The sequence below is a fragment of the Mustela lutreola genome, chromosome 7 (genome assembly GCF_030435805.1).
Source record: "Mustela lutreola isolate mMusLut2 chromosome 7, mMusLut2.pri, whole genome shotgun sequence".
Classification (NCBI taxonomy): domain Eukaryota; kingdom Metazoa; phylum Chordata; class Mammalia; order Carnivora; family Mustelidae; genus Mustela; species Mustela lutreola.
This window is the reverse complement of record NC_081296.1, coordinates 66,398,713-66,419,667: the sequence shown is the minus strand read 5'-3', so window position 1 is coordinate 66,419,667 and position 20,955 is coordinate 66,398,713. Positions and strand designations below refer to the sequence as shown.

Genomic DNA, 20,955 nt, shown 5'->3' with positions numbered 1-20,955 from the left:
TCTCTCCCCCTGCTCCTTACCCCTGTTCATGCTCTGTCAAATAAATGAAATATTCAAAAATAAAATAAATATTATCAGAGAACACCGAGGCCAAGAGAATTCTATGCAAACAGAACTCCGCCAAATAATTCTGATCTTTCTTCAGTTTCCCCATATGTTCATCACTTTTTCACAACTGCCTCTTTGTTCAACCTACCCTGTAAACACTTAGGCCTGGCCAATTCTTCAGGTCTTATTCTCCATATGGGGTTTCCAACATACATGTAAAAATCTGCATGCTCTTCTCCTGTCAGTCTGTCTCATGTCACCTTAATTCTAGCCAGAGACCCTTTTAATTCTAGCCAGAGACCTAGAGTAACATCTTGTCTCCCTACGCTCTACTTCAAGAATAACTTGCAGCAGGTATGAGGGAACATCCTTGGACGTGGTCATCAGGCAGACCTGAGCACGCTGCCCTAAAGCCAACAGAAGCCAGAGACCAAGCATTCCAGGAGGGAAGAGCACATGAGGAGGTTCGAAATGAACAAGAGGTTGATGTGTTCCAAAAAGCCCAAGGGAGGCCAGTGTTTTTCTGGAACACAGGAGGGAGGGGGGACACCAAGTAAAGCAGGAGAAAGGTGTGTCTGAGATAAAGTGGACAAAGAGACTGGCCTCAATGGAAGGAAACAAAAGGAAAAGTGTCTTGTTACTGATGCTTCTGAGGCTCAGGAGGTGGAGGACAGAGAGCATCCACTGCTGGGGTTATGTGGACTGCAGGTGACCTTGCCAAGAGCTGGCTCTGAGGGCACTGAACACAGACCCTGGTGTGATGAGGAGGGAACACTAAGGGAGAAGGACTCGCCTCATCTGGACAAGTCCTTTGGAAGGTTTGGGCATTAAGGGGACAGAGAACGGGGGCCACAGATGGAGGAGGATGTGAGATCAAGAGAGAAAGCTCTTGTTGTGTCTTCAAGATGGGTGACACTAGAGCATGTAAGGATGCTGATGGGAATTTTATGGAAGAGGAGGAAAGAGACAAAATTAGGCTCTGTTGGAGGACAGACAGCAATGGGCACAGAGAGACACATAGGAGGAGGGGCCCTTTTCCAGAAAGACAGAGGACATGAGAAGAAAAAGCACATAGAGGCTGGTGGGTTTCCTCCAAGGAGCCTCCAAGGTTTGAGCATGAGAATGAACTAACAGGGTCCCCGGCCTCCTGTCCCCCTCCAACCAGGGCAGGCCAGCTGTTCTCTGCTTTATATCCAAGACAGAATTCTGCATAAGAAACTTCTAGCTAAAACCAGTTGAAACAGGTATTCACTAGGAAGAAAAATAAAGACTATGACCTTGACCAGTCTCAAACACTCTCTCTTTTAGAAGAACTTTTTATTATAAAAATTTTCAATAATGAAATCATAAAAAATTTTTTTCAAACAAAAGTAGATAATGACATAATGAACTGCATGCACTCATTCAGTTTCAACAATCACCCACTTACGGCCAATATTGTGTATCTATATTACCTCTACTCCCAAACATCACCTGAAATTATTTTGAAATAAATCCTACCAACCCATCTTTGCTGTGTTATTCATTTTGTTTTCTTTTCTTTTTTTGAAGATTTTATTTATTTACTTGTGAGAAAGAGAGCAAGCATAAGCAGGGGGAGTGGCAGGCAGAGGGAAAGGAAAGGGAGAAGCAGGCTCCCCACTGAGCAGGTCCTGCAGAGCACCTTAAGCAGGTGCTTAAGGACTGAGCCACCCAGGTGCCTGTTACTCATTTTCTAACAAGAATCCAGCTCCATAGGAAAGTTATATATGTCCATTTTACAGATGTAAACACTAAAAGAAAGGCTAGCTAGACTCAAAATTTTACCAATGCTTTCCCCACCAGCTCAAACCTTTACAGGCTTTTTCATCTCACAGGTTGCAAATCTTATGCATCACAACTTATAACTTTATCAAGAAAATAATTCTGGGGGATGCCTGGTAGGCTCAATCAGTAAAGAATGGGATTCTTGATCTCAGGGTTGTTGAGTTCAAGCCCCACATTGGGTGTGGAACTTAATTTAGAAAAAAAGAAAAAAAAGGGATGCCTGGGTAGCTCAGTTGGTTAGGTGTCTGCCTTTGGCTCAGGTCATGATCCCAGGATCCTGGGATTGAGCCCCACGTCGGCCTCCCTGCTCAGCAGAGAGTCTGCTTCTCCCTCTGCCTGTCCCTTCACCAGCTTATATTCCTCTCTCACTTTCTTTTTTTTTTTTTTTTTAAAGATTTTATTTATTTATTTGTCATAGAGAGAGAAGCGAGAGAAAGCACAGGCAGACAGAGTGGCAGGCAGAGGCAGAGGGAGAAGCAGGCTCCCCACCAAGCAAGGAGCCCGATGTGGGACTCGATCCCAGGACACTGGGATCATGACCCGAGCCGAAGGCAGCCGCTTAACCAACTGAGCCACCCAGGCGTCCCTCCTCTCTCACTTTCTAATAAAAAAACAAAATCTTTTCTAAAAAATTAAAAACTAATAAATAAATAAAATTATCAACAAGCCGTATAAGTAGAAACTACAAATATCAACCAAAGGAGATATCTTTCCTAGGCCCAGGATGGAAACCAACTTTTAACATACAGACAACATACACCACATGAAGTGAGTTATCCCTGCAGAGGCAAGACAGAGAATCCAGTTTCACCTTCCCTTTTGTCTTTCTGTAGGAAGTGAAGCGTGTATCTGAATGTAAGTAGACTTTACAGGGAAAGGGTACAGAGAGCTCTTTATCAGATGTCCAGAGTCTTGGGAACAGAAAACAAGCTTCAGAAAATAGAGGCCAACTGGGGGATTACACATCTTGAAGATCTCTTCACTCAAGAGAATGCCTAATAAACCACAATGAATTCAGTAAAGGATGGCTGGCCAGCCTCAGGGAAAAAGGCCTCTGGGCCAGTCCCCAGGACCACCATAGGGAACATGCATAGGTAGGAACACTGGGGCCTAAAGAAGTACCAAGCACTCCACAAACGCTCCTAGGCTGGGCCAGCCATATAACACCATGTACGTCTAGTGTTCCGGTTATTTCCACAACATGGAAATGACAGCAGGGGAAAAGCAATAAGAGCAATAAGCCCAGGTAATGCCAAAACTTCTAGGAAGGAGGAAGGAGTTCTGAAGCAAAGTGAAGAGATTCCTGGATACATGAAGGTTTCAGCTCTAGGAGGTGCAGGGGCCCAGTGATGGCAGCTTGGAGGAAGGAAGAGACCCAAGGCCACTGAGGAAGGACATACTCTTGGACAAAAAACTAAGAGCTTGTCTGGATCTGAGTACCAGGGGGAACTAACTCAAAAGAACAGCACAGTGAGGAAGTGGGTGTCTGCTACTTTCAAGGCCTTTATCTCTGGCTGACAATTTAATTGGACCAGCAGGATATTCTTCTCCACAGGGTATAAACGTCAGGGCATTTCTCAGCAGACTGCTGCTCCCCCAATATCCACTCTCCCCTTATTTCTTAGCCAACAGAACCCCTGATTTTTTTTTTTTTTTAAGCTGGATACAACTCCTTCGCAGCTAACTCTGGCCACCAAATTTCTGGCTAATAAGATGAACCATGGGCACCTGGGTGGCTCAGACGGTTGAGCCTCTGGCTTGACTTCAGCTCAGATCAAGATTTCAGGGTCGTGGGATCAAGCTCCACGTCAGGCTCCACACTCAGAGGAAGTGCTTGTTTCTCTCCTTTTCCCTGCTTGCTCATGCTCATGTGCGTGCTCTCTCTCAAATAAATACAGAAAATCTTAAAAAAAAAAAAAAAAAAAAAAAGAGGAAAGAACTAACACATGCAACTTCGTCCCTTTCTCCTTTCTGCTGACTGGAATGCAGATATGATGGCTGGCATTCAGACAGCCATTTTGGACCATGAAGGGCACATTAAGGATGGTGGAACAATAAATCAGAAAAAGCCCTAGATTCCAGACTTCTGCATGCAGAAGTTGTCACATTTTCTGTAATATGTAGCCAAACTTGATACTAACCAATATAGACACATGGAGGGAAAAAAAAAAGAGAAGAAAGAAAGAAAGAAAAAAAGGACAGTTAGGAGATAAGGACTTAAGATAAGAGCAGAATACTTGTCAGCTTTCCTTGAGCCTGCAGAGTCTGCAGGGGCTCTGAGGGGCTTCTCAATAGGAGAGGCTTCTGTGCAAGCCATATTTAGGATACCATGCATGAGCTTACATTAGGGCATTCAAGGAGTCCTGGAGCTGAACAAGACTTGATTAAAAATGATGGTAACAACCAAGATTTGCTGGGGAGTGGAGTGGGTAGGGCCTCCTTCATGCGTTCAGAAGATAAATGGTCATCAGAACAGTGTCGATAAAATTCTGACTTTATACAAGGAAAGAATGAATTCCTAGAATACCTACAGGCAAGTATTTACAAGGTAAGGGATAACAAAAAAAAATTTTTTTTTTTGAGAGCACTAAAGAAGAAAACACAATGCAGTATGTATCAGATACAAAATGTACATACTACAAAATTGACCTTAATAAAACCAATTTGGCACTCCAACGTTTATCGCAGCAATGTCCACAACAGCCAAACTATGGAAAAAGCCTAGATGTTCATCAACAGGTGAATATATAAAGATGTGGTATATATATACAGTGGATATTATGCAGCCATCAAAAAAAAAAAAAAAGAAATCTTGCCATTTGCAATGATGTGGATGGAACTAGAGAATATTATGCTAAGTGAATTAAGTCAATCAAAAAAAGAGTTATCATATAACCTCACTAACAGTAGGAATTTGAGAAACAAGACAAAGGATCACAGGGAAAAGGACGAAAAATGAAAGATGAAACCAGAGAAGGAGACAAACCATAACAGACTTTTTTTGGGGGGATTTTTAATTTTTTATTTGACAGAGTTCACAAGTAGTCAGAGAGGCAGGCAGAGAGAGAGAGGGGGAAGCAGGTTCCCTAGCAAGCAGAGGACCCAACTCCGGGCTCGATCCCAGGACCGTGACCCGAGCTGAAGGCAGGGGCCTTAATCCACTGAGCCACCCAGGCATCCTTATAACACTCTTAATCTCAGGAAACTGAGGGTTGTTGGAAGGGAGATGGCGGGGCTGGAATAGAGTGGCTGGGTGAGGGAATTGGGAAGGGCATGTGCTATGGGGAGTGCTATGAATTGTCTAAGACTGATGATTCACAGACCTGTACCCTTGCAACAAATAATACATGTTAATGAAAATAAATTTTAAAAATTGTGACTAAATTCATACAAAAATAAATTTGTTTTGAAGAAGCAAGTGACACAAAAGCAGCATAAAGAGAAGTCACAGCAAGAAGTAATCTATGTAATATCACCGATTACTACAATAAGATGTGACCTGTATGTGTTCTTCTTGGGATCATGAAGCTGGATACGTTCCTGGACTGTGATGTAAAAAGAGGGGAAAAAGTGATGCAAACTCAATTCTAAAAAGTAAGACAGATAATGCTCATTTGGACTCATCGAAACAAACGCTCACTCTTCAAGAAACAAAACCAAAGGATCTTAAAATACCCCAAAGTAATGAACAATAACCTCAAGTGTGTCTTCCCAGCACAACGCACGCATGCCTCCCAAAAGAGACCCCTGCCAGTGCCGTCAGACACGCCTGCTATTCAGTCTGAACCTGTTTTTCTCTGGACATTTCCTTAACACTCAGGCCCAACAAAATAAACTGGTTTAAGGAATTGTCTGTTTCTGTTAAAAGTACTAGAATTGGGACATCTGGGTGGCTCAGTTGGTTAAGCCACTGCCTTTGGCTTAGATCATGATCCCAGGGTCCTGGGATTAAGTCCTACATCGGGCTCCTTGCTCTGCTGGGAGCCTGCTTCTCTCTCCACCTCTGCCTGCCTCTCTTCCTGTCTGTGCGTGTGCCTGCGTGCTCTCTCTCTCTCTCTCTCTCTGACATTTAAATAAATAAATAAATAAATTCTTAAAAAAAAAAAAAAAAGTACTGGAATAAGAAGACTATTAAAAATTGAGAATTTGGGGGCGCCTGGGTGGCTCAGTGGGTTAAGCCTCTGCCTTCAGCTCAGGTCATGATCCCAGGGTCCTGGGATCGAGCTCCACATCAGGCTCTCTGCTCAGCAGGAAGCCTGTTTCCTCCCTCTCTCTCTGCCTGCTTCTCTGCCTACTTGTGATCTCTGTCTGTTAAAAATAAATAAATAAAATCTTTAAAAAAAAAAACCTTGAGAATTTTGTTAGTGATGCCACATAGCAGTAAACCTTTTGGTTCCAAGGCTCGAGCATGAGTGTAATGGCAGTCCATGATTTAAATTTCACTGGCTTGGTTGGGGGGGGGGGGGGGCGGTGCGGCTCAGTGGCTCAATCGGTTAAGCATCTGCCTTCAGCTCAGGTCATGATCCTAGAGTCCTGGGATCGAGTCCGGCATCAGGCTCCCTGCTTAGCAGGGAGTCTGCTTCTCCCTCTCCTGTATGCTTATTCTCTCTCTCTAACAAATAAATAAATCTTTACAAAAATTCACTGGATTATAAGACAAACAGCAGACGACAAGGTTTGGGAAATTAATAAAAACTACTAAGTTTTCTGTCACATAACAACATAAATACACTTAACACTACTGAACTGTACTCTGAGGAATGGTTAAGATGATAAATTCTATGCTACGTGTTATCTACTACAATTATATATAAAAAAGTTACATGATTCAAACCACTTTCAGGTGTTTGGCCTAGAACTGTTACCTAGGACTCTGCTAATCACATCCTCCTTAAAATTTTGATGGCCAGACTTGGCTCAATGTGGCCTCTTCCTCACATGCTTTAGATCTCAATCTGTAAAGTGGAAAGAAACTATTCTGTGTGAAAATAGATCTAGAAATAAAGTAACAAGTGCAAGCAAGATAATCTGAGTAAGTTTCTGGTTTTAAGTCTGCAAAGAAGTCAAAAATAAAAATGATAGTAAAAGCTCAGAAAAAGGAAATTAGGTAACATTCTTCTATATTTTATGTTTTTTAAATTTGATTTATTTAAACCTAAAAAAACTAAAAACAAAAAACAGTTCATCCATCCTCCTCTCCACCTTGCAAGCAAATACCAATCTGTTCTCTGCATCTATGAGCTTGGCTTATTTTTAAATTTTTAAGTATTTTTAGATTCCACATATAAGACAGTATCTGTCTTTCACTGATTTCTCCCATATCTCCTTTTCTAAAAATGAGGATTTTCTGTAACTAACTCTAAAAATCACCAAGTTCATTCACCTTCTCTCTTAAGTATTTGCCTTATCTGTCTGGTTGGGAAAGCATTTTTAAACAGTGTTAGAATTTAATAACCTACAGCTCCATTGTAAGAATATGTGAAAACACATTAAAGACCTAAATGTGAGAGGTCCTTAGCAACATTTTTCTAGATATGTCTCCTCAGGCAAGGTAAACAAAGGCAAAAATAAACTACTGGGATTATATCAAAACAAAGAGCTTTTTGCTCAGGGGCAGCGGGCTGGCTCAGTTGGTGGAGCACAGAACTCTTGATCTTGGGGTTGTGAGTTCAAGCCCCACGTTGGGAACAGAGATCACTTAAAAAATTAAAATTAAAAAAAAAAAAAGCTTTTGCACAGTGAAAAATGAAACAAAAAGACAGTCTACTAACTGGGAGAAGGTATTTGCAAGTGATACATCAAACAGGGATTAATATCTGAAATATATATAAAGAACTTAAGCAACTCAACAACACCAACAATAACAAAAACCCATAAATAATCCAATTACAAATGGGCAGAGGACCTGAACAGACATTTTCCCAAAGACGTATAAATGGAAGGGGTGCCTGGGTGGCCCAGTTGGTTAAGCATCCAACTCCTGATCTCACCTCAGGTCTTGATCTCAGGGTTGTGAGTTCAAGTCCCACACTGGGCTCCACGCTGATCATGAAGTCTACTTTTAAAAAAAAAAAAAAGGAAAATGGCCAACAGACACATGAAAAGGTGCTCAATATCACTAGTTATCATGGAAATACAAACTGAAACCACAAGATATCACTTTATACCTGTCAGAATGGCTAAAATAAAAATCATAAGAGATAACAACTGTTGGCAAGGATATGGAGAAAAGGAAACCCTGTGCTCTGTCAGTGGGAATGCAAACTGGTACAGCCACTGCAGAAAACAGTATTTTTTGAGGTTCCTCCTAAAATTAAAAAAAAGAAATTCCGTTTGACCTAGTAATTTCAGTACCTGGGAATTTGTCCAAAGAAAATGAAAACATTAATTTTTTTTTTTTAAGATTTTTATTTATTTATTTATTTATTTGAGAGACAGATCACAAGTAGGCAGAGAGGCAGGCAGGGAGAGAGAGGGAGAGAGAGGAAGAAGCAGACTCCCTGCAGAGCAGAGAGTCCGATGCGGGGCTCGATCCCAGGACCCTGGGACCATGACCTGAGCCGAAGGCAGAGGCTTTAACCCACTGAGCCACCCAGGTGCCCCGAAAACATTAATTTAAAAAGATATACACACCCCTATGTTTACCAGAGCATTATTTAGAGTAGCCAAGATATGGAAGCAACCCATGTGTCCATCCACAGATGACTGGATACAAAAGGAGATGTGCATAACACACACAGGAGTATTACTTAGCTATAAAAAAGAACAAGATCTTGCCATTTGCGACAATATATAGATGACCTTGTGCTAAATAAAGTCTGACAGAGAAGGACAAAACCCTATCATTTCACTTATATGTGGAATCTAAAAAGCAACATAATAAACAAAAAGCAGAAACAGACTCATAAATACAGAAAATAAACTGTTGTTGGCAGAGGGGTTGAAAGTAGGGGAATGGGGCGCCTGGGTGGCTCAGTGGGTTAAGCCGCTGCCTTCGGCTCAGGTCATGATCTCAGGGTCCTGGGATCGAGTCCCGCATCGGGCTCTCTGCTCAGCAGGGAGCCTGCTTCCCTCTCTCTCTCTGCCTGCCTCTCCATCTACTTGTGATTTCTCTCTGTCAAATAAATAAATAAAATCTTTAAAAAAAAAAAAAAAAAAAAGAAAGAAAGTACGGGAATGGACAGACTGAGTGAAAGGAAGTAGGAAATACAGGCTTCCAGGTATGGAAAGAATACAGGAATAAAAGAGGATCAAAAGTACAGTATACCTAGGTGCCTGGGTGGCTTAGTCTGTTAAGCATCTGACTCCTGATCTCAGCTCAGGCCTTGATATCAGGGTCATGAGTTCAAGGCCCAGATTGGGCTCCATGCTGGGCATGGAGCCTAGTTTAAAAAAAAAAAAAGTACAGCATAGTGAATATAGTGAATGATATTCTAGTAGGTTAGATGGTAACAGATAGTAGCTACACTTGTGGTGAGCATGGCATAATGCACGGAAGTGCAGAATCAGTGTTGTACACATGAAACTAATGTAACATTGTGTCAATTATCTTTCAATGAAAAAAATGAACATGAAAATATTGAGAATCTGAACTCACCTCAAATTAAATATATGTGATGTTATTCCACTAAGAATGTCACCGTAAGTTTCTGAACTAGGCAGGCTGATTCTAAAATTCATAAGGGAAAAAATACAGGGACGCCCAGGGGGTGCAGTTGGTTAAGCACCTGCCTTCAGCTCAGATCATGATCTCAGGGTCCTAAGATTGAGGCCCATGTCAGGCTCCCTGCTCAGCACGGAGCCTGCTTCTCTCCCTGCCTGCTGCTCCCCCTCTGACAAATAAAATGAAATCTTAAAGGGAGGAAGGAAGAAAGAAAGAAAAAAAGAAAGACTACAGTAAAAGTAGCCAGGAAACTTCTGTAAAGTAAATGGTGACCATACTGAATACCAAAGAAGGCTTGTTACAAATCTCTGGTAATTAAAGCAATGTGGCAGTACTGCTTCAACAGATTAATGGGGTAGAATAAAGAATCAACAATAGATCTAAGTACACTTGGGAATTATTTCATGCAAAGAAAAATGTTGAGAGCTTTTACCAAGGAGAGACATGTAGTCATGAACAAATACAGGGACCCTGTCCTTATGAAACTAGATGGTTTCATATAATGTAAAGGTGGTACTTCAAATTAATAGTGGGAAAAATTGAAAAAAGTTGTGTTAGTCTAACTAGCTAGCTGGGGGGTGGAAGAAGGTAGGCTAGATACATACTTAGATGGAGCTAAGAACTTTTTGTTAAAAAGCTATCAGAATAGGGGAGCCTGGGTGGCTCAGCGGGTTAAGCCTCTGCCTTCGGCTCAGGTCATGGTCTCAGGGTCCTGGGATCATGCCCTGAATCAGGCTCTCTGCTCAGCGGGGACCCTGCTTCCCCCTCTCTCTCTGCCTGCCTCTCTGCCTCCTTGTGATCTCTATCTGTCAAATAAATAAATAAAATCTTAAAAGAAAAAAAAAGCTAGCGGAATTAAATAAAAATCTTAAAAAAAAAAAAAAAAGAGGGATGCCTGGTGGCTCATTTGGTTAAGCAACTGCCTTCAGCTCAGGACACGATTTGGAGTCCTGGGATTGAGCCCCAGGTTGGGCTCCCTGCTTAGCAGGGAGCCTTCCTCTCCCCCTACTTGTGCTCTCTCTCCCTAATAAATAAAAATCTTTTAAAAAATATTTCTGTATTTATTTGGTCATCATCTCAGGATCCTGGGATCGAGCCCCATGTTGAGCTCCCTACTCAATCAAGTCTGCTTGTCCCTCTTCCTCTGCCCCTCCTTCCCGCTTGTGTTCTCTTTCTCTGTCGAATGTGTAAATAAAATCTTTTAAAAAAATTTTTTAAAGTTTTTTAAAGGTTGGAAACAAAGTCATTAAAGAATTAAAAGAAAACCTTAAAGACTTCATTTTTTAGTAATACTCAAGTAGGGATATCTTTGCTAGGAAAAAAAGGGGGGAAATACAAAACAAAAAAAAATAGGTCATTTTAACTACATTAAGTTTTTTTAATTGCATAAATTATGTAAGTATCAAAGTGCACAGGTTTAATAGGGAAAAACATCTGCAACATATGACCCATAATGCTAATTTTTTAAAATATAAAATAACTGACAAATAACAAAGAAAAACAGATAATATATGGGATACCTGGCTGGCTCAGTTGATGGAGCATGCTACTCTTCATCTCAGAGTTTTGAGTTTGAGCCCCATGCTGGGAATAGAAATTACTTTAAAAAAAAAAAAAAAAAGTAGGAAGAAGAAAACGGACAACATAGAAGGAAAAAGTGTTTCATTCATTTACTGGAAAGATGAAAAGTCTGCTGTTTACAATGTTGGTGAAGAGAGAGGAAAATAGGGACTCTCATACACTACCACTGCGCCCAGACACAGAAGAATCAAGCTTTGGGAGTGAATTTTGTAATAGATATCAAATTAATTTTTAAGAGACTCTTTGCTGACATGAAAGATAAGCCAAGATAATTAGTAATACATGCATAACTCTAGAGTAAATTATATTTTAACCTAGTAGTGTCCAAACTTGTTTAGTACATAATTAGCATTCATTCCCAAAACGTTTTATTATTTACAAATATTACAAATGCCAGTAAACTGTGACCTCTGAAACCTACATGCTAATGCATCCCCTAAAAGAAGTCAAAGAAACATGGAGTTTATTCAGGTCAATAAATTCTGACCTGGAAAACAAATTTGGCTTAACCTGACAAGGAGCTATTAATAGCTTTTATTTAACCCAGCCTTGTGAATATTTGAACATACAGGTTTCACTGCATTTTATTTTCGATGCCGCTTCCCTCACCCCCTACACCAAGTGAGGTGTTAGGTAAGGTATGGAATGTGCACACATGAACATGAACACAAACACTTCTGAATTTTGCAACTGGACAGGTCTCTAGGGTTCTGGATAGAAAGTTGTGAACCTGCACGATCCTTCTTCCCTGCAGACAGGCACACAGGTGATAATAAGTACTTGTTAAATGACCACAGTCTGATTCATTGCTAATGGCCAGCAGTTACCTGCCTGTAAGGCCGATGAAAGTGTTCAGGCTATCCACCCCGTGCTAGGAACCCCAGACAGCTATTAGAGTTCTTCTGCCCCCTGTTTATAGTTTTTGTTTGCTTTTGTCCATCTTCTCTCTGTTAGAATGGTCACCAACTATAAATTCTGCCATTATTGATATCCTTACCTGCAGCAGCTCCTTTTTACTTTGTCTTTCTGTAGCCTTGGAACTAGATAGCTAAGCATGTATAAAATAAATAAAAGTGGTTCTGGGGGCGTGTGGGTGGCTCACTCAGTTAAGTGTCTTCAGCCTGGGTCATGATCCGGGAGTTCTGGGATGGAGCCTCAGGCTGGACTCTCTGCTCAGCAGGGAGCCTGCTTCTCCTGGTCCCTCTGACCCACCCCACCCCCTGCTTGTACTCTGTGTGTCAAATAAATAAATAAATAAATAAATATTTTTTTCATTAAGTGGCTCTGAAGGAGGTCTTACAGACTCTGCCTTGAGTCCATGGGTACACTCCAACTCCCATTTTGGCTACTTCCTGGTTCTCAATGTTTAGAAAGACAAGTTACCAGACCACCAGAAAGTTATATTACTTTTAGTGTCAGGATGTAGAAGGGGAATGTTCACATTTTTACTACTTCAGGTAAAAAACAAACAAAAAAAACTCTTGAAATTAGGCACTAGAAAAGAAAGCTCCCTGAGGGCTAGAGGTTTGATATGCTTTGCCGTGGACTATGCTCCTGATGCCTAGAACAATAAATATTTAACGAAGAAGCACTATGAGTGAGAGGGAGACAGCTGCTCTCACAGCTGCAGAAAATCCTATCTGTTGAGGAAATGTGAAATGCAGGAATGACAGGTGAAGGAAGAGACGACTTTTTAAATGTTACTATTCAGAGATAATTCTTCAAGAGTGGGGGAGAAACAAACCATCAGTGTCAACTGCTTATAAGGAGCCTTTCTTTACTCCCAGACAAAATGGAAAGTAATATTTTAAATCTCATGTCATTTAAAAGGTCTAAACGCAGCACTCTCCTCCATTATGGCTAAGATGAATGTATTCTATACTGTCCAAGTGCCTTAAAGAAGTTCCTCCATGCGCAAAACAGTGAGGATACCTGGAGAGTACAGCGAGGTTTACGTGGTTTCTAGTCCTGAACACAAGGGAAGGTGAGATTTGCAGGGAATAGGGAAGGGGGGGCGGGGGAATCAGTAAGGTCGGTGCAAACACCCGCAAAGCCTTGTCCGAACAAAGTTGCAATGGGATCTCTCATTGCACTGTTGTGTCAGATTCAAGGGCTTTCAGCTGGGGCGGGGGCTAGGGGTAGGAAGGGAAGACTGGGAGGAGGTAAGAATGTTTCGGCGTGTCAGTGGAAATGAGAAGTGTTGGTTAGGGCGGAGGAGCCGACCTGGACGAAAGGCTGGGAGAGAATCCGGCCGAGGTGGGGGTTCCGGAGACCCCGCAGAGCCGGTGCAAGGACAAAAAGTAAGCGTGGGTGGAACCGGGAGGGACTACAGGACTGAAGAATAGTAAAAAGAGCCCGGTGGCTCGGCGTCGGCAAGGCCAGGCCGGGCCTGGCCGGGGGGAAGTCGCACAGAGGAAAGCCTGGGCCGCAACACCCCAGCACCGCCCGGGCCAGCCACGTTCCTACCGATTTGCCCGCGGCCGGTCGCAGGTCCTGGAAGTCGGCGCCGTAGATGGCCTCCAGAGCCTGCAGCTCGTGCTCCTGACGCTGTGGGTAGCTCTCCGGCGGCTCGTCCCGGCCGCGCCCGGGGCCCCCACGGCCCCCAGCCATGGCGACGCGGTGGCCCAGGGCGGGCGGCCTTGCGGTGGCGGTGGTGGGCAAACCGCGGGCTCCGGGTCCGGGCTCCTCTCTCTTGACTGGCCCGTAGGCGGGGCCGCGCGCCGGGGGCAGGTCCGTGGGTAGGGGCCGCGCGCCGGGGCGGGGCTGCGTGCCGGGGTCGGGACTGCGTGCCGGGGGCGGGTCCAGGGGGGCGGGTCCCGGGGGCGGACCGGAGCGCCCAGAATTGGCTTCACTGACGGGAAGACCCGCTCGCGGAAACAGGGCAATGAGGCCAGGTTTTGGGTTTGCCGATTTCTTGCGGGCGAACTAGAGCAAAGAAATCTGCAGGGACGTGGGAAAATAAATCAGTCAGAATGGAATGATAACGCCAGATGTTTTCACGAAGTGCATGGGACTTCTTTACTCCAGCACAGATCGTGAGAGGAAACTCAAAAGGGCAGACTTGGATGGGTTTTCAACTCGTTTAGGTTCTAACCTTGAACCTTCCCACAAGACTAGTAGGAGTAAAGATCTTGACTTTTATTCCGCGTCCCCTCAGCTTTGTGGCCCCAAACTCATCCCTTTAAGGATGGATTCACCTGCTCTTTGTTCCTACCTTCCCACCTTTAAGAATCTCCATTATCACCCTGAAAATCAAACTGAAAAATGCTGGCATGCCTGGGTAGCTCAGTCAGTTAAGCATCTGCCCTCAGCTCAGTCTAGCCCCTTATCGGACTCCTTGCTCAGCAGGGAGCGTGCTTCTCCCTCTGCCACCTCCTGCTTGTACTCTCTCCCTCTCTGACAAATAAAATCTTAAAAAAAAAAAAAAAAGGGGGGGGGGCGCCTGGGTGGCTCAGTGGGTTAAGCCGCTGCCTTCGGCTCAGGTCATGATCTCAGGGTCCTGGGATCGAGTCCCACATCGGGCTCTCTGCTCAGCAGGGAGCCTGCTTCCTCCTCTCTCTCTCTGCCTGCCTCTCTGCCTACTTGTAATCTCTCTCTGTCAAATAAATAAATAAATCTTTAAAAAAAAAAAAAAAGTGCAAATGAAGGATGTCTTCCCGTCAGCTAGCTGTATGAACTACTAGTGAAGAAGAGCTGGAAAAAAAGCAGTCAGAGACAAGCTGGTGCTGCATGGTCCTGCCAAGAGGAAACCACCCTTAAAAGGATTTTACACCATCCTGGAAGGAGCCCTCCACCCTTTCCTATGTGATAGGTAGATGACAAAAACCTTATTGGGTGACAGGTGACAGGAGGGTTAATCAGATTAAAACAGCCCATAATATGGGCCAAGAAGCCCAAAAAAACCCCTAGATCGAAAGGGCAAATTGGCAACCCTCTCTGGTCCGCATCTTGTTGGGGAGCTTTGTACAGTTGCTCAGTAAACTGTACTGTCCCTCAATAAACTTTGCTTGGCTGCCCACCACTCTTCATCTGGTCCACTTCTTCATTCTCGAAAGCATTGTGATCAAGACCCACTGGCACCAAAGGAGAAGTCCTGTAACACTTGTTCCATGAAGAGAAGTATGTTTCATGCGTGTTTACTTAATGTGAATTTAGGAGGTCTTTCTGTTATAATCCTGCCTCCATGCATGTCTTTCTTTTTCTTTCTTTCTTTTTTTTTTTTTTTTAATATTTTGTTTATTTGAGAGAGAAAGTGAGACAGAGAGCATAAGCAGGGAGGAGGGGAAGAGGGAGAGAGAAGAAGCAGGCTCCCTTTTGAGCAGAGAGCCCAATGCAAGACTTGATATCCAGAACCCTGGCTTCATGACCTGAGTTAAAGGCAGGTGCTTAACCAACTGAGCCACCCAGGTGCCCTCCAGGCATATTTTTCTTTCTTTTTTTTCCTCCAAGCATATTTTTCAAATGACTTTTTCTTTATTTACTCTTCCTACACCTATACTATTTGCTAAATAATGATCCTTAAGTATCTGGCTATCATCGATTCACTCAGTGCTGGCCCAGTTAACAGAAGATAATCTGGCCCAGATAATATGATAACACAAATGCATTAGTTTGACCCAAGGACACTTCAAACTGTCCTCTTCCTTCCTTTGTTCCCCTGGGTCCTGTCCTTTTCCCAGCGATCTCTCTCTAGGTGAATGGTGCCACTCTGCCTGGATTCCTTTTCTCTCAGCTTTCACATTCAGGTAGTCCATTTCTTCAATCTATCCATTTCCCTCCATCCCATTATCACTAACTTACTTCACATCACAATCATCTCTTCATTGGGTGACCTTAACAGCTTGAAAAATGGTGTCTTCACTCCTGATCAACTTGAAGCCATTTTTTCTATTGCAGTCAGAGTAATGTTACTCTGATCACAAATATGATAGGATCACTAATGATCACAAATATGATCTCACACCAATCTTTAAATCCTTCAATTTCTCCAATGGTCTTTTATTTAAAAACTCTGATTACAGAAAATTTGAAACATATGTCAAAATAGAAGAAATATTTTAATAAACCCTCCTATACTTGGGGTGTCTTGGTGGTTCAGTCAGTAGAGCATCTGACTCTGGGTCTCAGGGTGGTGAGTTCAAGCCCCACATTGGGTCTGGAGCCTACTTAAACAAACAAACAAATAAATTTAAATAAATAAGTAAACCCTCCTGTACTCATTACCAAACTTCAACAATTATAGATATCTTGACAGTATTTCATTTCTCACCCTCCACCCCACCTCTGTAGGAGTGAATCTCAAAGAATCTCAAACATCATTTTTTTCTATAAATACTTAAGGATGTATCTCTAACAGGCAAAGATCATAGGAAATTTCCACTTCAGTTTTAAGGGGTAATAGCAGTATGTGATAAGCTCCCAAATAGTTCAGAAAATGAAGGGAGAAATTATGATAAGTCAAATGTAGAATATTGACTATTAGAGAAGTTAGTTGAAGGATATATGAAAGTTCTTTGGATGATTCTTGTAACTTTTACATAAGTTTGAAGATATTTCAAAGTCTAAATGTCACAATAAAAGAAACTGACAAACTTATATTCCCACCAGTTTATGAGAGTTCTGGGTATTCTATATCCTTACCAGTAATTGATATTCTCAGTCATATATATATATACATTTATATATATAATATATATACATTTATAAATATAAATATAAATGTATATATATTATATATATAAATGTATATATATTATATATATAAATTATTTATATATATATATAGGATTTTATTTATTTATTAGAGAGAGAGCATAAGCAGGGGAAACAGGAGAAGCAGGAGGAGACATAAGCTCCCTGCTCCCAAGCTCCCCTGGATATGGGGCTTGATCCTGCCTTTTCATTCTCTTAATAGTGTTTTACAAAGAGCACAGTTCTTTTTTTTTTTTTAATGTCTTCTCCTCCCATATAGTTCTTACTTTTGAGGAAATTCAGTTCCTCAGTGTTTTCTTCTATGAATCATGTTTTGTTATGATATCCAAGAAATTTTGGCTAACCCAAGATCACAAAGATTTTTCCCTATGTTTTCTTCTAGAAGTTCTATAATTGGGGTTTTACACTGAGGTTCTATTATGCGATTTTAGTTTAAAAATTATATACGTACCTACCATATGACACAGCTATTCCACTCTTACATATTTAACCAAGAGTAACGAATCACCTTTCGGTTAGGTTTATTCCTAGGTATCTTAGTATTTTTGGTGTGATTGCAAATCAGATTGTTTTCTTAATTTCCTTCTGATGCTTCATTACTAATGCATAGAAATAAAACAGATTTCTGTACAGCTTTACTGAATTTGTTTATCGGTTCTAGCAGTTTTTTGGTGGAGTCTTTAGTTTTCTATTTATGGTATCATGTCATCTGCTGGAAAAGTTGAGGTAAAAATAAATTGAGATATATCAATACAGTGCAATACACTCAGCAATAAAAAGAAATACACTGGGGCACCTGGGTGACTTAATTGTTAAGCATCTCCCTTCAGTTCAGGTCATGATCCCAGGGTCCTGGGTTCGAACCCCACATTGGGCTCCCTGCTCAGCAGGAAGCCTGCTTCTCCTCCCACTTCCCCTGCTTGTGTTCCCTCTCTTGCTGTCTCTGTGTGTCAAACAAATAAAATCTTAAAAACAAAAAAAGAAACACATTATCCATGGAGTAATAAAATAGATGGATTTCAAAGTAATTATGCTAAAAGAAGCCTGACAAAAGAGTACATACCTTATGATTCCATTAATTTTTTTTTAAATATTTTATTTATTTGAGAGAGAGCGAGAACTCACATGAGCTGAGCAGGGAGTCTGGGATCATGACCTGAGCTAAAGGCAGCTGCTTAATCAACTGAGCCACCCAGGCACCCCTCCATTTACTTTTTTTTATATGATTCCATTTATATAAATTCTAAAGAGTACAAACTTAGTAATAGAAGATAAATGATCAGTTGGGATAGTGAGAATAGGGATAGGCCTGAGGGAGCGATTCTAGAGGGACAAGAAGAAACTCATGGGGCTGAAGAATATGCTTTAATACTGATTGTGATGGGGCACCTGCATGGCTTAGTGGGCTAAAGCCTTTGCCTTCTGCTCAGGTAATGATCTCAGGGTCCTGGGATTGAGCCCCAAATTGGACTCTCTGCTCAGCAGGAAGCCTGCTTCCCTCTCTCTCTCTCTGCCTGCCTCTCTGCCTACTTGTGATCTCTGTCTGTCAAATAAATAAATAAAAATCTTTAAAAAAAAATACTGATTGTGATGATGGTATGCTGTCTTTGGTAGCACATATACTAAAATTGGAATCATTGTGGTATAGTTTCACAGGTGTATGCATATATTAAAATTTATGAAACAGTGCAATTTGAGTATATGAAATTTATTATATGCCAATTATATCTTAATAGGTTGTTAAAAGACAAAAGTTGTGTTGTTTTGTTTTACAGTGGCTTTTTTCAAATCAAGGTCGAAACAAAGTCCATACATCGCATTTGGTTGCTCTATGTCAAATAAAGCGTCAGCTCAGCAGGCTGTGGACATACAAACTCTGTACCTTGCAAGGAAAGACTGGCCCATAAGTGGCCCCTGGGAGACAACCTCCAAGCCATTGGAGCATCCATCCTGATAAGAGTATCATTGTATAAGTGGAGTTTACAAAGAACTTTACAGGATACCCCAAGATCTTCTTATTCTCCAACCCCTCTCTAAACCCTTAGATCAATTCTGTGAGGAAGAGCCTCTATTCCCTTGTGTACTCCCTGCTTCCCCAAAGTACATCTCCTGATCTGTTTACCCTCAATTTCCCAAGGAAAAATTCCCAGATTTACTGTTGTACTCCAAATCTTAAAAACCACAATCCTCTTTCCCTTCATTCCTAAAGATTATTTTCCATAGGTGGGGAGTTCTGGGTCACTATTACAAATTGGGAAACTGAATGAGGAGATATATTCATAGATATATTCATAGATTCATGTCAGAAGGAAATGACATTTCCCAAACGACATATTGAGATAATTTAGGATACATGGAAAGACTGTGTTAGAATCTTTTAAACAGATAATTGCTTTGGTGGTAACTTAGCATAGTAAAAACTAAGAACCAGAAAGTAAACATACTGAGCCCAGTAATGTAAAGGCTAAATTCTGGACTTCTAAATCTTCAAGTAAAATTTTCCAAAAGCTACGTTGTTTTTTGCTAATTGTAAATTAAGTAGTTCTTACACATTTTTTGAAATACAAGGCTTGATAGATACTGTTTTATTTAAATATACAGAGAATTCTTTGTTGAAAGGTGAAACTATATCCCCTTTGATATTTGTGTCTTTTAATTGTAAATGAGCAGAACAGAAATATATCTTATATAGTTACCCTTTATTGATTTCCTCCAGTGCGCCAGATATTGTTAGAGGTTTCCTTTTTTCTTTTAAGATTTTATTTATTTGTGAGATAGGGGGAGAAGCGGAAGGAGAAGCAGACTCCCCACTGAACAGGGAACCCAACACAGGGCTCAATCCTAGGACCCTCACATCATGACCTGAGCCAAAGGCAGATGCTTAACCAGCTGAGCCACCCAGGAGGCCCCCTGTTAGAAGTTTTCATTATTTCAGTATTTTATTGTCCTTAAAACAACCTTACAAAATAGGCATTTTTAAAAAAAGTAAATCTCGGGGCGCCTGGGTGGCTCAATGTGTTAAGCCACTGACTTCGGCTCAGGTCATGATCTCAGGGTCCTGGGATCAAGTCCCGCATCAGGGAGCCTGCTTCCTCCTCTCTCTCTCTCTCTGCCTGCCTCTCTGCCTACTTGTGATTTCTCTCTGTCAAATAAATAAATAAAATCTTTAAAAAAAAAACATTAAAAAAAATCTTAAAAAAAAAAAAGTATATCTCTCTAACCAGTGTTGGGCTTGAACTTAAGACCTGGAGATCAAGAGTCACATGCTCTACCAACTGAGCCAGCCAGATACTCCCTAAATAGGCATTTTTATCCATATTTGGTAGAGGAGGAAATTAAACTTAGGTCATGTAACTGCCCAGTGTCACAAATGGAAATGGTGGAGCAGGCATTCAAACCCAGGTCCTGCTGACCCCAACATTCATGCTGCCCCCTTGATCCTCACTATATTAGAATCTTTTATCTTGAGGGAATTGGTAGGTTTGCCAATGTAAAGAGATAATCTGGTTTCTAGGGAAATAAGAAATCACTTATGTTAAGCTTAAGATCTCTCCAAAAAAGTCATTTAAATGACATAAATTTATCAGAGGCCAATATGTTTTTTGACATGAATAAGGCCAATAGCTCGATTCAAAGATACCCAGAGGTTTTTATTATCAGCCACCATTTTTATTTTACAAGGATGTAGGATATCCTGTTGCCACTACCAGTATACACAAAGATTTTTTAAAGTCCTGACTCAGTACCTTCCATTCCCTAGAAATAAAGTCAAGTCTGTGCTTTTTTTTTTTTTTTTTTTTAAATATGGGACACTTCACAAATGTGTGTGTCATTTTTGCACGGGGTCCATGCTAATCTTCTCCATATTGTTCCAATTTCAGTATATGTGCTGCTGAAGCAAGCACAAGTCTGTGCTTTTTTAAATACACAGGCCCCACTTTTCGTAATTACATCTGGCAGGATACTCTGGTTTATGCTGTGATAATGAGAAGCTCCAAAAATCTTGGTTGTTTGGTACAATTAAGGTTTATTTCTTGCTCACACGAAATTTGTTATGGGTCTGGGTGGCTCACCAGGACTTCCCTCCCCTCCTTCCTCCTACCCCAATCCACTGTAGTGACTCAGAAACATAGTCTACTTCTGAG

General features: G+C 41.5%; 1 protein-coding gene and 1 non-coding gene across 5 annotated transcripts in view; both read right to left on the bottom strand.

Moving 5' to 3' along the window:
* Positions 1 to 13,818, bottom strand: part of EIF2AK4 (eukaryotic translation initiation factor 2 alpha kinase 4) — a 107,840-nt gene extending 94,022 nt beyond the window's left edge. For 2 of the 4 annotated variants that reach the window (XM_059181134.1, XM_059181136.1), the window contains exon 1: positions 13,565 to 13,817. In XM_059181134.1, the coding sequence (XP_059037117.1) occupies positions 13,565 to 13,708 (144 nt within the window). In that variant the 5' untranslated portion in view covers positions 13,709 to 13,817. Of the gene's footprint in view, positions 1 to 7,844; positions 8,183 to 13,564 lie in introns of those variants that run through there. The other 2 variants (XR_009355511.1, XM_059181135.1) reach the window with 2 other exon arrangements.
* A 6,790-nt stretch (positions 13,819 to 20,608) lies between these two features.
* Positions 20,609 to 20,715, bottom strand: LOC131837403 (U6 spliceosomal RNA). Its single transcript, XR_009356016.1, has one exon. It is a non-coding gene; the product is annotated as a U6 spliceosomal RNA (small nuclear RNA).
* Between the last annotated feature and the right edge of the window lie 240 nt (positions 20,716 to 20,955).